The sequence below is a fragment of the Primulina huaijiensis genome, chromosome 6, assembly GCF_012295235.1.
Source record: "Primulina huaijiensis isolate GDHJ02 chromosome 6, ASM1229523v2, whole genome shotgun sequence".
Taxonomy (NCBI): domain Eukaryota; kingdom Viridiplantae; phylum Streptophyta; class Magnoliopsida; order Lamiales; family Gesneriaceae; genus Primulina; species Primulina huaijiensis.
In genome coordinates this window covers 11,011,672-11,028,101 of record NC_133311.1, presented here as the reverse complement: position 1 = coordinate 11,028,101, position 16,430 = coordinate 11,011,672, and the positions used below count along the sequence as shown (strand labels likewise).

Genomic DNA, 16,430 nt, shown 5'->3' with positions numbered 1-16,430 from the left:
CACCGTAACTGAACTGAAGAATGCAAAAACTAATCTAGTCTTTCTCAGTTATTCAGTTTACATAAGTTAAAATGTTTTCTAATAACAGTTTTCTTCACGAAGGATTACTTCGAGTTTCTTTCGCTTGGTTTTAAACCAAACTCGATTTAATTCATCGGTGTTAATATTCTTAGAACACAAGCTATTGCAGCTCATTGGAGAATGTAGTGTTCGAAATGCCTTCGAAGGCACTAGCACACTCGATCCTTCAATTGGTATCAGAGCGGGTTGTTCTAAGAAGAACATTTGAAAAAATTGTGTTTTAAAATGTGTTACTTTAAAATAGTTTTAAAAGCTATTTAAAAGTATTTCATACAATTTTCAAAATTATTTGAAAATATTTATATGTCGCTCTTTAGCAAAGAGTTGAGAGGATTGGTTCTGCAAGTAACATTGCAACCACTTCTTTAGATTCCTAGCTTTGGGGCTTTAATCAGCCTGCAGGGGACTGAGGAACATCTGCAAAGATGCAAAACTAAATTGCTCACTGAACAAAAACTCAGTTGCAAACCTACCAAGTCAGCTGTTCTTCAGACGAAACTCATCCATGTTGGGATGTTGGTCGATTTAATCACTAGCTGAACTCCACGAGAGCCTAGTCAGAGTCTGCTCGACCAGTTGGGTGAGCACAGAGGACAAGTTCAAATCAGTTTAAATCGTTTCTCTAGCAAATTAAACTCACAACTGATGAGCAGTTCAAGCAGTCAAGACAACTAGCTGATGGTATATCCAGTTCCGTCATAGAAACTGACTGATATCTGATGTTGTTTAAATTTGCTATTGTTGTAGCAACTTTTCCTTTTCAACTGATGTATGCACTCAGATATAAATACATGGAAATTTATTTAAATAAAACATCATGTTTATTTAGTTATGTTTCGTTGTGATTGAATAGATATTCTCAGTTCTCTTGTCTACGATGCTTGAATAATTAAATGACTATAAACACATTTTTCAATATGTTTTATGAATTTATTGAACATCGTGATGAACTTATGCATAATTTTGTTTCAAATATGGAAAACAAAATTTTAAAATATTAGGAGAATATCCCAATTGTGTATGGCTTAGCAACATTACTTGATCCTAGTCAAATTCAATGTGGGTTAGACATGGTTTTTTGAATATTATGCTAAATTCATTCAGAAAAATGTTGACGATCAAAAGAATTCAATCATGCATTCTCTACAAGAATTGTTTGATTTGTATGCTAATGTACAATGTGAACCGAGTGCACAGCCGTGGAAGAGGCTGACAGAGAAAAACAAAAGGAGAACTCTCAACTTCTTTCAAAGTTTGAAGCGACAAAAATTCAAAGGAATATCAGTGACTACAATAAATTACAATGAGATCCAAATTTATCTAAGCCAATATATTGAGACTATATAGAATTTCAATATTCTTGTTTGGTAAAAGTAAATTATCAACTTATCAAGTATTAGAGGCAATTGCAAGAGATGTCATAGCCATTTAAAGTTCAATTGTTGCTTCCGAATCATCATTTTCAGTATGTGAAAAATAATTGGTGAACAAAAAACTAATTTAAATTTAAAAACACTTAACATCCTAGCATGCCTACAACATTAGTCCGCATCTGAAAAAAAGAATAGGACTGCTGGAGCTATCGACGAATTTCAAAGCTCAAGCTCAGAAGAAGATCTGGACTATTAAAATATATTTTAATAAATCGTGATGAATCTTAGATGTTTAATCATAAAAATCAATGTTCAAGTTACTTTTTTTTTTTTATGATTAATCAATATTGTTTTCACTCAAAATACTGAATAAAAAAATTGTTCGTTAATAAAAGTAATTTATATTAAAAATAATAAAATTCGTAACCGAGAACCGGTTTGACCCAAACCAAAACCGGTCTATAAATTATAGAATTGGTCTGCGGTTCAGATTGGTTCCAATGTTATACCTTGGAAATGGTTTTGAACTGGTTCCGGAGACGCTCGACTCGAAAACTGAAATGGGGAGCGGTTAAGCATGACTAGTATATAGTACTTCAACATTTCTGCAGAAAAATAACTACACAAAAAGTTAAATACATAATTAAGATTGAAATTTGACAATATTCAGATACTCGTGTGATAAGTGTTGTTACTTGAACCAAACTCATTCGAACAGAAAAATCGAGATGGAGTCCGGAATTTAAGATGTTTTAAATAAGTCTCTTGATCTTGACCCGTAGACAGATAAGTCCGAGCTGGATCGGGATCCGGATCTGGAACTCCTCGCTCATGTCCATACCTAGCTATTTGTCTGAAATTTCAGTCAAAGCCGGCTCAAAAGACCAAATACATATTTTTGTTGAAAATAAGAAAGTTGAATGTTGAAAATAAGAGTTGTAAATATTGAAAATTTGTGTGTGATGATGTATGTAATGATGTATTTATTTTTGGATTATTTCCAAAGAAATTCTATAAATAGGTCTCTCAATTTGTGAATAAAATCACAATTGAGTAGAGAGAAAATTTTATAAAATTTATAGTTTAATATATTTTGAGAGTTTAAGATTTTTACTTTTTACCGTAAATTTTTATTTTTAACACGTTATCAGCACGATACTCGAAGGTTCGGTTCTCCATATTTTTCCAAGCTCCAAAACACAAGAAAAAAGTAACAATATTCAAAAGTAAGAGTATTTACTTTACTATTTATTTATTTTTATTGTATATATATATTTAATGTATAATACCATATTATATAAAAAGAGTTTATGACACCTCATTATAATATTGTGATATGATATACATAATTATTTAAACATGATTAACATTATATACATCATATTATTACCATAAATTTACATATACATACATTTATTTTTTAAGATTTTGTAACGGTCATAAACGACTAGTTTTTACCCTATAAATATGACTTCACAAACACATTCAATCACTCCAAACTTATTCTTCTTCCCTAAAAAATTTCTTCATCAAAATTTTCAAAGAAGAGAAGATGGCTCTTTCAAGGATATTTTGTATCATTATTTTGGTTATTATACTCACTAGTTTTGTATTTATCGGAGAATATCCACCTCGCGTATTTTCTTTATTTTTAAGAATGCTTGTGTTTATAATTTATCTGTTACTTTTTATTGTCATATTAATAGAACTTAACTGATAAAATACATTGTTATTTTTCTAGTACCTCCATGTCAAATTTGGCAAAGCTCGAATTTGTTGCGCTCGAGATTACAGGAAAAAATTATATACCATGGACTCTTGATGTAGAAATACATCTTGAGTCATTGGGTCTAAGCGAGACCATTAAATAAAATGATATCTCTTCATCACAAGAAAAAGCAAAAACTATAATATTTTTTCGTCGACATCTTGATGAAGGTTTAAAATGTGAATATCTCATCGAAAAAGGTCTCATGGCTCTGTTGAAAGTATTAAAAGAAATATTTGAACATATAATGAAAGTTATACTTCCGACCGCCCATGATGAATTAAATATGTTAAGATTCCAAGATTTTAAGAAAGTCAGCGATTACAATTCGACGATGTATCGAATAATCTCGCAATTAAAATTTTGTGGACATGAGGTTACGGAATCGGAAATGCTTGAAAAAACATTTTCTACGTTTCACGCATCAAATATAACTCTACAACAACAATATAGAGTGCATGGATTTACGAGATATTATGAACTTATCGTCTGTCATCTTGTGGAGGAAAAGAACAACGAGCTGCTAATGAGAAATCATCAGTCCCGACCCACTGGATCAACAGCATTTTCAGAAGTAAATGCTGTAAGTAAAAATGAATTTAAACCTAGAAACCAAAATCAAATTCAGAGAGAAGGTTTTGGTCGAGGTCGAGGTCGTGGTCGTGGACGTGGAAGTGGCTGTGGTCGCGGTCGTGGCCGTGGTTTTGAAAACAATCGAGATAGTTACTTCTATAACTCATCTCAAAAGGGCGTCACGAACCACCCACTGAAAAGGCATTATGAGAACATAAGTGTTAATGAAAATCACTCAAAACGATTTGAAAGTTCTTGTTTTAGATCCGGCACTCCAGGACATTGGTCTCGTATTGTCGAGCCCCCGAGCACCTTTGCAAGCTCTATAAAGAATCGATAAAAGGGAAAGAAAAAGAGACCGACTTCACTGAACGCAGTGACCGTTTGAGTGATTCAACTCATTTTGATGCTGCAGATTTTTTGAATGATTTCTCTGGAAATGTTCAATATGCTAGTGGAATAGAAATGAAAAATATTGATGCTACAGATTTTCTCAACGATTTCTCTGAAAATGAACAATATATTGGTGGAATATAAATATAAAATAATTCATTTTTCATGTACTCATATGATAATGTTTTATTGTAAAATTAAGATATGTGTTATATTTTTTAATAAATTACATATGTATTGTCAATAATTTTTTCATTGCATATTTTTTTGAAGTTCAAATATAAAAAATGCTATGAACAAAGCTAAACAAGGAACTAATCCCATGAAAATTTGCTTACCTGATAGTAGTACAACACACACTATTCTCCGAGATAAAAAATATTTCTTGAAACTAAAACCAACAAAAACAATGGTGAATACAATATCAAGTCCTGTAGACTGGATAAAAGTTTGTGGTAAAGCACATTTTTTGTTATCTAATGGTAGAAAATTTTTGATAAATGATACATTATATTCACCACAATCGGAAAGAAATTTGTTGAGTTTTAATGACATATATTCTCATTGGTATGATACTCAGACAATAAATGAAAGAAATGAGAAATATATGTGTCTTACCACATATAAATCAGGAAAGAAATATGTAGTTGAAAAAGTACCAATGCTCCCTACTGGATTGCATTATACATATATAAGTCCAATTGAATCAAAAATGGTAGTTGATAATTCTTCAATACTGATCAATTGGCATGATCGATTAGGACATCTTAGTTCAACAATGATGCGAATAATTATAGAAAATACACATGGTCATCCGCTGAAAGACCAAAAAAACTTTCAAAATAATAAGTTTCAATGCAAAGCATGTTCTCTTAGAAAACTTATTATAAGACCATCACCAGCTAAAATCCAAACTGAATCACTCATGTTTCTTCGGGGTGATATTTGTAAGCCAATTCATCCACCATATGGACCATTTAGATATTTTATGGTATTGATCGATGCCTCCAGCAGTTGGACACATGTATGTATATTATCAACTCGGAATGTGGCATGTGCAAGATTACTTGTTCAAATAATAAAATTGCGGAATCAATTTCCCAATCATACAATCAAGAAAATTAAACTTGATAATGTTGGTGAATTTACTTCCCAGACTTTCAATGATTATTGTATGTCAATGAGAATCACTGTTGAGCATCATGTTGCTCATGTACATACACAAAATGGATTATCTGAATCATTGATTAAATGTCTACAACTGATTGCTAGACCAATGATTATGAAAACAAAACTCCCTGTTTCTATATGGAGACATGCAATTTTACATGTTGTTGCATTAATTCGCATCAGACCAAGTGCATATCATAAATACTCCTCATTGCAGTTTACATTTGGTAAAGAACCAGACATTTCTTATTTGAGAATTTTTGGATGCATGGTATATATGCCTATTGCACCGCCTCAACGAACAAAAATGGGACATCAAAGAAAGATCAGAATTTATGTTGGTTATGATAGCCCATCAATAATTTGATATCTTGAACCTCAGACAGACGACGTGTTTACAGCACGTTTTGTTGATTGTCATTTTAATGAGGAAATCTTCCCAATGTTAGGGGGAGAAAAGAAAAATATCGAAAAAAAATTACATGGTATACATCATCATTGTTACATATGGATCCAATAACTAAACAATGTGAAAAAGATGTACAACAAATTGTGCACTTACAAAGAATAGCGAATCAAACACCAGATACATTGCAGACACAAAAAGGGTAACTAAATCATATATACATGCTGTTAATGCCCCTGCTCAAATTGAAATTTCAAATAAACAAATTGAAGATACTCATGATATCATTGAACGCTTGAAGCGGGGAAGGCCAATCGGTTCCAAAGATAAAAATCCTCGAAAAAGAAAAAGTATAGAGAAAAACGATGATCACAAAATAAAGAATGATATTCCAGCAGAAATACATGATGATGAAAATGTTCTGTTAGAACCACAAACTGATGAGAATCGTGAAATCTCTATCAATTATATTAATACTCGAAAAATATGGAACAGAAAATATATAAAAGAAATTGATGAGATATTTTCTTACAATGTGGCATTTGATATCATAAATGACAATGAAGATCATGAACCAAAATCATTTGGTGAATGTAAAAATCGACAGGAATGGATAAAATGAAAAGACGCCATCCAGGTTGAATTGGATTCGCTAAATAAACGTAACGTTTGTGGGCCTATAGTCCTTACAACTGAAGGTGTAAAATCTGTTGGATACAAATGGGTTTTTATTCGAAAACGAAATTAGAAAAATTAAATAGTAAGATATAAAACTCAGCTTATTGCACATGATTTTTCTCAAAGGCCTGTAATTTATTATGAAGAAAAGTATTCTCCTGTTATAGATGCAATTACGTTTCAGTATTTGATTAGTTTGGCGGCATCTGAAAATTTAGAAATGCGTCTTATGGATGTTGTCACAGCTTATTTATACGGATCACTCGATAGTAATATATAAATATGAAAATCCCTGAAGGATTTAAGATGCCAGAAGCACAAAGTTCGAAACCCAGATAATGTTATTCTGTGAAATTGCAAAGATCATTATATGGGTTAAAGCAATCCATCCGAATGTGGTATAATCGGCTAAGTGAACACTTAATGAAAAAGGGATATGTAAACAATTCAATATGCCCTTGCGTTTTAATTAAAAAAACAACATCTGATTGCGTAATTATTGCTGTATATGTTGATGATTTAGACATCATTGGAACGAATAAAAAAATTCAAGAAGTTGTGTCGTACTTGAAGGAAGAATTTGAAATGAAGGACCTTGGAAAAACAAAATATTGTTTGGGTTTGCAAATTGAACACATAGAATATGGAATATTTGTTCACCAATCAAATTATATAGAAAATGTCCTTAAACGTTTTAATATGGATAACTCAAATCCTTTAAGTACTCCAATGGTTGTTAGATCATTAAACATAGAAAATGATCCATTCCGTCCATGTGAGATGATGAAGTTATTCTTGGTCCAGAAGTACCATATCTAAGTGCTATCGGTGCCCTTGTGTATATTGCAAATTGTACAAGACCTGATATATCTTTAGTTGTAAATTTATTGGCAAGATTTAGCTCATATCCAACAAAAAGACACTGGAACGGAATTAAACATATATTCCGTTATCTACGAGAAAAGTCAGACTTGAGACTTTTGTATTCAAAAGATACCAATCAAAGCATAATTGGTTAAGATGATGCTGGGTATTTATCTGATCCACACAAGGCATGTTCCCAAACAGGATATGTATTTACTCGTGGAGGCACGCAATTTCTTGGCATTCACAGAAACAAACACTCGTAACAACTTGATCAAATCACGCCAAGATTATTGTACTACATGAAGCAAGTCGTGAATGTGTTTGGCTAAAATCAATGACCGAACATATTCAAACCTCATTCAGATTATCATTCGACAAGAAGCCCGTGACACTATATGAAGATAATGCTGCATGTGTTGCTCAAATGAAGAAGGATACATAAAAAGCCACAAAACTAAACATATTCCCCCTAAATTCTTCGCATTCACCCAAGAGCTTGAGAAGAATAAAGATATTGATATTCGTTACATTCAATCAAGTGAAAACTCATCAGATCTATTCACAAAGGCACTTCCTACGACAATATTCAGAAAGCATAGATATAATATTGGGATGCGCAATCTACGAAATTTGTGAAGAATCGTTCGTGTTAACATGAGGGGGGTTTACGTGACTGTACTCTTTTCCCTTACTATGGTTTTATCCCAATGAGTTTTTCTTAGTAAGGTTTTTAACGAGGCAGTATAAAAACACGTAATGAAGACAATCATTTTATCATGATCATCATCACAAGGGGGAGTGTTGAAAATAAGAAAGTTGAATGTTGAAAATAAGAAGTTGAATGTTGAAAATAAATGTGAAGGCCTATGAATCCTTGCTTGAAAAATTAAAAATTTTCTTTTTTTTTTTATAATCAAAATGCCTCATTCATAAATAAACCGATAAACAAAGTTTTATATTCAAAATGGCAGCGGAAGAAAATATTTGTATGCGAAATAACAATTTAAGAATATCCCACAACTGATAAAAATTGTTTGAGAAATAAAATAATAAATGCTGAACTGAGGTCCTCGGGTGCCACTACTGCTGACCCAAGCTGGCTCACTGGTCCCCGCCCTCGGCCCTGACCTCATCAGTACCTACAACAATCAAGTCTAGTGAGCCTAAAGACTCAGCATGCATATATCGTAGGTAACGAGTAAATACTAGTAAAATTTTGCATGGGATAAAATATCATGTCATGGGGCATACTGAAAATAACCTGTACTGAGCAATTATAATACGTGCATGACTGAATTAAAATCATAGTAAAAATGTTGCTCCTTGGAGCCCTGTACTGAAATAACTGGTAATAATTTTCTGTTGAGATTATGGTCTACGCATGTGGCCCCTGCACTGAACTGAACTGATCGGTAACTGGCTACCGGGGGAGTATCAAACTGAACTGAACTGACCGGTCACTGGCGACCGGGTGGTACCAAACTGAACTGATCGGTCACTGGCGACCGAGTAAATAGTGCTCCCAAAATAGTGAATTGACCACAAGCAATATCGCATAAATCTCAAAATAAGTATTTTCTATTTTCATGCACGTAATATAATTAAATTGTATAATGAAATATCCTGTATTATTTTTACCAACTGGATTGGATCGTTCCCAGGCTCGCTGCAACCTAAATATGCCATGAAAAATATGCAATAGCTTCTACTTGACCAACTATGCAATTTAAGTTAAAAAAATGCGACAATGACGCTCGACGACTTCGTATTTAATCATGACTCCGAGCCAACCCGAACCAACACTGAACCAACGTATAGTCATGATTAAAATACACTTAAAATTATGAATTTATGCTCCTAAAATGGTGAGGGCCGAAATCTAGGTGAATGGAGGCCAAAACATGAAACGCTCTTTCGAGAGTCAATTTGGCACATCGCACCGTAAATTCTCGTACGACCTCAAAAATGATCCGAATCACAAACGGCCAAAAACGTGGCCTTCCTAACTCGATGAGGCACTGTCCAGTCCAAGGCCATAGGCTAAAAGCCAACCAAGAACTCAAACGAGCCTCCGAACCGTCACAGCAAGTTGCTGTCCAGAAATTCCAGCAACCGCACTTGTACTTACATCGCTTCGGTTGCGAGACTATTGGCCATTGGGGCTTGAACCACTGACCCGAGCCTCTTCCCAACATCCTAAGATGTGGCTTGAACCATGGCTAAGGGCCCTAGGCCAACCACAATCCAATCCAACACCTAGGACAACACAAAGCCTCAACCGAAAACAAAAAAAATCTGTACCGACATGTTTCTGAAATTTTATTTTGTTACTGTCATGGACCTTTCCAATGGCCATCGATTGACCATGGCTCGATCTAGACATCAAGGGGTATTGAGTGAACCAGGGCTAAGGGCCATAGGCCAACCGAGCTTCACCCCAACCATCAAAAGCCGAAGCTACACATGCAGTAGGGGAAAGGGGACCGTGGGCTGTTCTTGTTCTTTTGATTTGAAAACCGATTCACCATGGACCAAGCCTCAAAAGGGCGACTTGGTCACGTCTTAGACATGATAGGGAAGTGTTCTAACCATGGCTATAGGCCCCTAGGGCAGCCAAGATCAGAAACTTCCTCCCTTGACAGCAAGCAAAAGAAATCGAGACTCAAATGGCATGGAGGAAGAGCTGCTGTCACATGCGAGTTTCCAGCGTGTATGGGATTGAACGAATGGATCAACATGGTCTTGACACACCCTAGTATGTGTCTATACGCAGCCCCGAGCCCCTGGAGTCGAGCCAACCACCTGAATCCTCAAAACAAGCCAAACCGTGAAGGCGCATATGAACCATAAAAATTCTGTACATATTTTTTCGAGAATGTTGTTGCTTTATTTCGGTTTTGCTTCATAAAAATCATGAGTATGGTGGTTTAAAAATATTAATATGACTTGATTGAAGTGTGTAAGAAGGTATAAACATGCCTGGAAATTTTGATGAATAAGAAAACAAGCTAGTGCGACGACACGGCGCGGCGGAGACGGAGTGCTCTTCTTTCGTTTCAACTTTTCTCTCTTATTTTCTCTAGGTGGAAATCACGATTTTTGAGAGGTTTTTCTTCTGAAGTTTCGAGTATGGTGATGGGGAGATGACTAGGGAGAAATAATATGGGAGGTTGCAAGATTGTTGGAGTTTAAATGGCAAGATAATATTTATTTTTTTTTAATATCTTAGAGTTTGATAAATGATTTGATAACAAAGATTTGAAGGATATTTTGAGTGTATTTGGTCGATGGTTAGGTCTAGGATCAATGGAGGAATATTGCTTAATTAATTTATTTGTTAGAGATAAAAAAAAATGGAGAGAATATTTACCTAGAAAAAAAGATTAAGGGAAGGGAAATAAAGGATGAGTTGAAAAAATCAAATCTTTGAAAATAAGGCATGACCGATTTTTGCTAGCAAGATGGGGTGGAAAAATGTTTAAATTAATAATTATTGGGGAATTAAAAGGTGAGGGATTTATCTACTAAAAATGGATAAGGAAAGAAGTCAATTAAATTGTGAGTTGTCAAACTAATCAAGATTGGGTTGGATAATGAGGGGGCCGAAATTTTGAATGCTAAATTAGGTAGAAATATTGCTTAATTCATGTATTTTAAATATTTAAAGTTTTATCTACCCATTAAGTATTAATTAATTAGTTAAGGAATAACATTATCTTGCATACATGGTTAGATATTTAAATCTTAAAGGTAAATTTACTATCATGATAAATTATAATTTCTTAACTAAAATAAGTCTAGATTAACTTATCTCAATTGGTCACATATTTAAATTTAGGCTATTAATTAAATTATTGGACATAAAGAATTTATTTGCTACTTATCTCAAGTTAATTAAATAAATCCCTAAACCTTCTTTTATTTTAAAATGATTTATTATTTATCTTAAATAAATTCTAAGAATATTTTCTTAATATTAAAATTTATTTCTTTACTCCAACTCCGGTCCGGCCTCACTTAATGAACTGAAAAGAATAAAATTTAAACTACTGAATAAAATACTTAGCTTCAAAGAATGCATTTAAATACTCATGCAATGAAGTCAATTTAATTAAAAAAAATTAGAATTATGCATGGCTTATACGCAGTCTAATTACGGGTTCTACAACTCTCCCCCCCTTAAAGAAATTTCGTCCTCGAAATTAGAACTCACCAAATAACTCGGGGTACCGACTCCTCATTTCTGGCTCAGACTCCCACGTAGCTTCCTCCTCTGAATGGTTGAGCCATTTGACTTTGACTCGCTTAACCAACTTGTTCCGCAGCTTCTTCTCCTGTCTGTCTAAGATCTGCACTGGTCTCTCCTCATAAGACAGGTTCGGGGTAAGCTGCAACGGCTCAAAGTTCAGCACATGCGAAGGATTCGCCATGTACTTTCTCAGCATGGAGACGTGGAACACATTGTGTACTCCGGCCAGATTCGGCGGAAGAGCAACACGATAAGCTAGCGTCCCAACTCTGTCAAGGATTTCAAAGGGTCCAATGAATCTCGGACTGAGCTTCCCTTTCTTCCCAAATCTCATGACACCCTTCATAGGTGCCACCTTCACGAAAACATGGTCGCCGACTGCGAACTCTAGATCTCTCCTCCTCTGATCTGCATAACTCTTCTGTCGACTCTGAGCAGTCCTCATCCTATCGCGGATCTGGGCTACTACATCAACAGTCTGCTGAATAATCTCTGGACCCAATTCTGCTCTCTCTCCTACTTCATCCCAATGAACAGGAGATCTACACTTGCGGCCATACAGAGCTTCATACGGAGCCATACCAATAGATGACTGGAAGCTGTTGTTATAGGTGAACTCCACCAATGGCAACTTCGACTCCCAACTCCCTGAGAAGTCAATCACACAAGCACGGAGAAGATCCTCTAAAATCTGAATAACTCGTTCTGACTGACCATCTGTCTGAGGATGGAAAGCTGTGCTAAACAGCAACTTCGTACCCATAGTCGAATGCAAACTCTTCCAAAAAGAGGAAGTGAATCTGGGGTCTCTGTCAGATACTATCGAAACGGGAATACCATGGAGTCGGACTATCTCCCGGATGTACAACTCCGCATACTGAATCATGGTGAAAGTCGTCTTAATAGGCAAGAAGTGCGCTGATTTGGTAAGACGATCTACAATCACCCAGATGGCATTTGATCCTCTGACTGACTTCGGCAAACCGGTCACGAAGTCCATGGTAACATTCTCCCACTTCCACTCGGGAATGGGAAGAGGCTTGAGCAACCCTGCTGGTCTCTGATGCTCTGCTTTCACTAACTGACAAGTCAGACACTCAGATACAAAACGTCTGATGTCTTTCTTCATCCCTGGCCACCAATACAATAGCTGCAGATCCTTGTACATCTTCGTACTCCCAGGGTGAATGGAGTACGGCGACATATGGGCCTCTGATAAGATGTCTGCTCGGATAGAATCACTGCTAGGAACCCATATCCTGTCTCGGTATCTCACAATACCGTCGCTGACTGTATACAAGACACTGCCCTTGGCTTCATCCCTCTTCTTCCACTGTGCCAATTGCTCATCTGCTGACTGACCATTGCGAATACGGTCAAGAAGAGAGGACTGAATGGTCAAGGTAGATAGACGGGGAACTCTACCTTGAGGATATGACTCTAGATTAAACCTCTGCATCTCAAGCTGAAGAGGTCTCTGAATCGTCAAATGAGCCATTACTGCGACTTTTCTGCTCAATGCATCTGCAACTACATTAGCTTTACCCGGGTGGTAGCTAATGTCACAGTCGTAATCCTTCACAAGCTCCAACCAACGCCTCTGACGCATGTTCAGCTCCTTCTGCGTAAAGAAATACTTGAGGCTCTTATGGTCGGTAAAGATCTGGCACTTCTCTCCATACAGATAATGCCTCCAAATCTTCAAGGCAAAAACTACTGCGGCCAACTCTAGATCATGGGTAGGGTAATTCTTCTCGTGGATTTTCAACTGTCGAGAAGCATACGCTATCACTTTCCCATGCTGCATCAATACTGCGCCTAAACCGAGCTTCGAAGCATCGGTATAAAGGACAAACTCGCCGGGCCCTGACGGCATGGCCAACACTGGTGCTGAGATAAGAGCTTGCTTCAAGGTATCGAAGCTCTTCTGACACTCCTCGCTCCACAAGAATTTAGCATTCTTCTTGGTCAAAGATGTGAGTGGGACGGCAATAGAGGAGAATCCCTTAATGAACTTCCTGTAATATCCTGCTAGCCCAAGAAAACTGCGGACCTCTGATGCATTCTGCGGCACAACCCAATCTCTGACTGCGGCAACTTTCGCTGGGTCTACCTCAATACCACTGCTAGAAACAATGTGGCCTAAGAACGCCACCTTCTCTAACCAGAATTCGCACTTACTGAACTTTGCGAATAATTTGTGCTTCTGCAAGGTCTGTAAAACTGTGGTCAGATGCCTGCTGTGCTCCTCTTGACTCTTGGAGTAGACGAGAATGTCGTCTATGAACACTATCACAAACTGGTCAAGATACGGCTGAAATACGCGATTCATGAGATCCATGAAGATCGCTGGCGCATTCGTCAGACCGAACGGCATCACAAGGAACTCGTAGTGACCATAACGAGTCCTGAAAGCAGTCTTGGAAACATCAGCATCTCTCACCCTCAACTGGTGATAACCGGAGCGCAGATCAATCTTGGAGAAAATCGAAGCTCCCTGTAACTGGTCAAACAGATCCTCAATCCTCGGAAGTGGGTATTTGTTCTTCACTGTAACCCTGTTCAACTCCCGGTAGTCAATGCATAGTCTCATAGAGCCATCCTTCTTCTTAACAAACAAGACTGGCGCGCCCCAAGGTGAAAAACTAGGGCGAATGAACTCCTTGTCAAGAAGTTCCTGAATCTGCTTCTTAAGCTCTGCCATCTCTGTCGGTGCAAGTCGGTACGGTGCTTTTGAGATCGGAGCCGTACCTGGCATAAGCTCAATGGAAAATTCCACCTCTCTCTCAGGTGGCATACCAGAGACGTCTTCAGGAAAAACGTCTAAGAAATCTCTGACAATCGGAACATCTGAGGCTGACTGGCTGGGTGCCTCGGGGACAGATAAAAAGGTTGCTAGAAATGCCCGACACCCTCTATGCACGAGCTTCCTAGCCTGAACATAAGGAATAATACGCGGTAGAGGAAAGTACCTGTCTGGCTCAAATAAGAACTGCTCCATTCCTGGCGGTCGAACAAGAACAGATCTCCGCTGGAAGTCTATCAACACCCTGTTCCGCAATAGCCAGTCCATCCCTAGGATGATGTCAAATTCTGGCATCGGTAGCACGATAAGATCCGCATACACAAGATTTCCATGCAGCTCAAGGTCTATATCTCTGATCACATTAGTAGCTGCCATCTCCTCGCCTGACGGCAACACTACTGAAAAGGCTGTGTCTAGCCCAATGGTCTTGATCTTAAGAAAGTTCGCAAAGACCTCCGAAATAAACGAGTGAGTGGCCCCTGAATCTATCAAGGCCTTGGTAGCGGAACCAGATATAAAAATTCTTCCTGAAAGATCGGAACTCTAAGTTGAATCCAATAGCTACAAGAATTAAACTTATAGACATGCAAAGATCAAAGTTCTTCTAGCTTAAATTCCCAAAATAATATTGAGTAGAGCATGCAATCCTATATCAATTTCTAAGTTCAAGATCTTAATTCTGTTCCCAAAACACGGAAATTCAAATATTAACTTAAAGCTTAAAGGTACCTGTCAACAACATAGTCTCCGGGTTTGTTTCTGCGGCCTGGAGAGCAAAAACTCTGCCTTGGGTAGGCAGATTCCTCTGAGGGCACTGCAGCAACATGTGGTCAGGACTGCCACACTTAAAACACTTTCCAGAACCAGACATACATGCTCCAGGATGGCGGCGTGAGCACCTGGGACAGACTGGGTGCTCAAAGGTCCTCGGGACTGGGCGTCCCCGCTGCTGCTGCTGCTGTTGCTGGCCTCTGTTTCTGGGCTGCCCATGAAAAGGCCTCTTGTTTTGCTGTTGATGCTGATGAGGAGGAGGGCGGTGTGGTACCTGGGCTGGGCGCTTGCCTTGGCGATCCCTCTCGATATCCCGCAGATCCTGCTCTGCGGCTAGGGCTTTGGAGACCGCGACCTCATAAGTAGTAGGGTCAGACACCCTAACATCACGGTGCAAGATCGGCCGTAGACCCACCAGGAAGTGCATCATCTTAGCTCTGGCATCATTTGCTATGAGGGGCACAAAGTGACAGCCCCTCTCGAACTTACGGATGAACTCCGTAACCGTCATATCACCCTGTCTCAAGCTCATGAACTCGGTGGTCAACCTGGTGCGCACTTCCTCAGCAAAATATTTGGAGTAGAAAACCTCCGTGAAGTGTGTCCAAGTCAGTGTAGCCAAGTTCAGGGCTACTGCTGCTCCTTCCCACCATAAGCGGGCATCTCCACTGAATAAGTAGGTGGCACATCGGACTCTGTCTGCATCTCAAGCTCCATGAACTCGAAGATAACCTCGAGGGATTTGATCCATCCCTCGGCAATCATGTGGTCAGACGTCCCAGAAAACTCCTTCGGACGCATCTTCATAAACCTCTCATAGACAGCCTCGGGCCCTGTCGGCCTGGCTGCGGCTGCGGCATTGTTCCCCGCAAACTGTGCAAAGAACCTAGTCATCTCAGCTAGCATCTGGGCATTCATGTCAGGTGGAGGTGGAGGTGGAGGTGGATGTCCGAATCCCCCCTGTCCTTGATCCTCACCGTCTTCAAGACGGCGCTCCTCATTACCTCTCGGGCGTCCAACCTGGCGTCTAGGAGGCATACTGTTCCATACATAACCCATACGTAACTAACATGCATAATTCCATAATTTATTCTAAATAAATACTGAAATACTGAAAAGATTTGATCGTAAAACATTTCATGGAAACATGCTGTCAAAATAATTCATGCTTTAAATAAAATGCTGAAATGTAAAACTTACAGACCGAAGACGTGGCTTCGTGAGCTTCTCGTGGTCAGTAGTAGTGCAACCCTTTACAAGAACATTGGCTCTGATACCAACTGTGAAGGCCTATG

General features: G+C 37.9%; 1 protein-coding gene across 1 annotated transcript; it reads right to left on the bottom strand.

The window, feature by feature from the left end:
- Positions 1 to 8,282: 8,282 nt before the first annotated feature.
- On the bottom strand, positions 8,283 to 15,788 carry LOC140979824 (uncharacterized). The gene is made up of 2 exons (XM_073445409.1): positions 15,094 to 15,788; positions 8,283 to 8,448 (listed from the first exon to the last, which is right to left on the bottom strand). Exons 1-2 carry the CDS (start codon positions 15,665 to 15,667, stop codon positions 8,411 to 8,413), a joined length of 612 nt encoding a protein of 203 aa, XP_073301510.1. The 5' UTR covers positions 15,668 to 15,788; the 3' UTR covers positions 8,283 to 8,410.
- Between the last annotated feature and the right edge of the window lie 642 nt (positions 15,789 to 16,430).

Bases quoted from the DNA above. Each gene is read 5' to 3' on its own strand.
- LOC140979824 (XM_073445409.1), bottom strand. From the start codon at position 15,667: ATGAGCTTGAGACAGGGTGATATGACGGTTACGGAGTTCATCCGTAAG. The intron at 8,449-15,093 runs GTACCTTTAAGC...TGATTGTTGTAG, and splicing joins GGAGACTATGTTGTTGACAG to GTACTGATGAGGTCAGGGCC.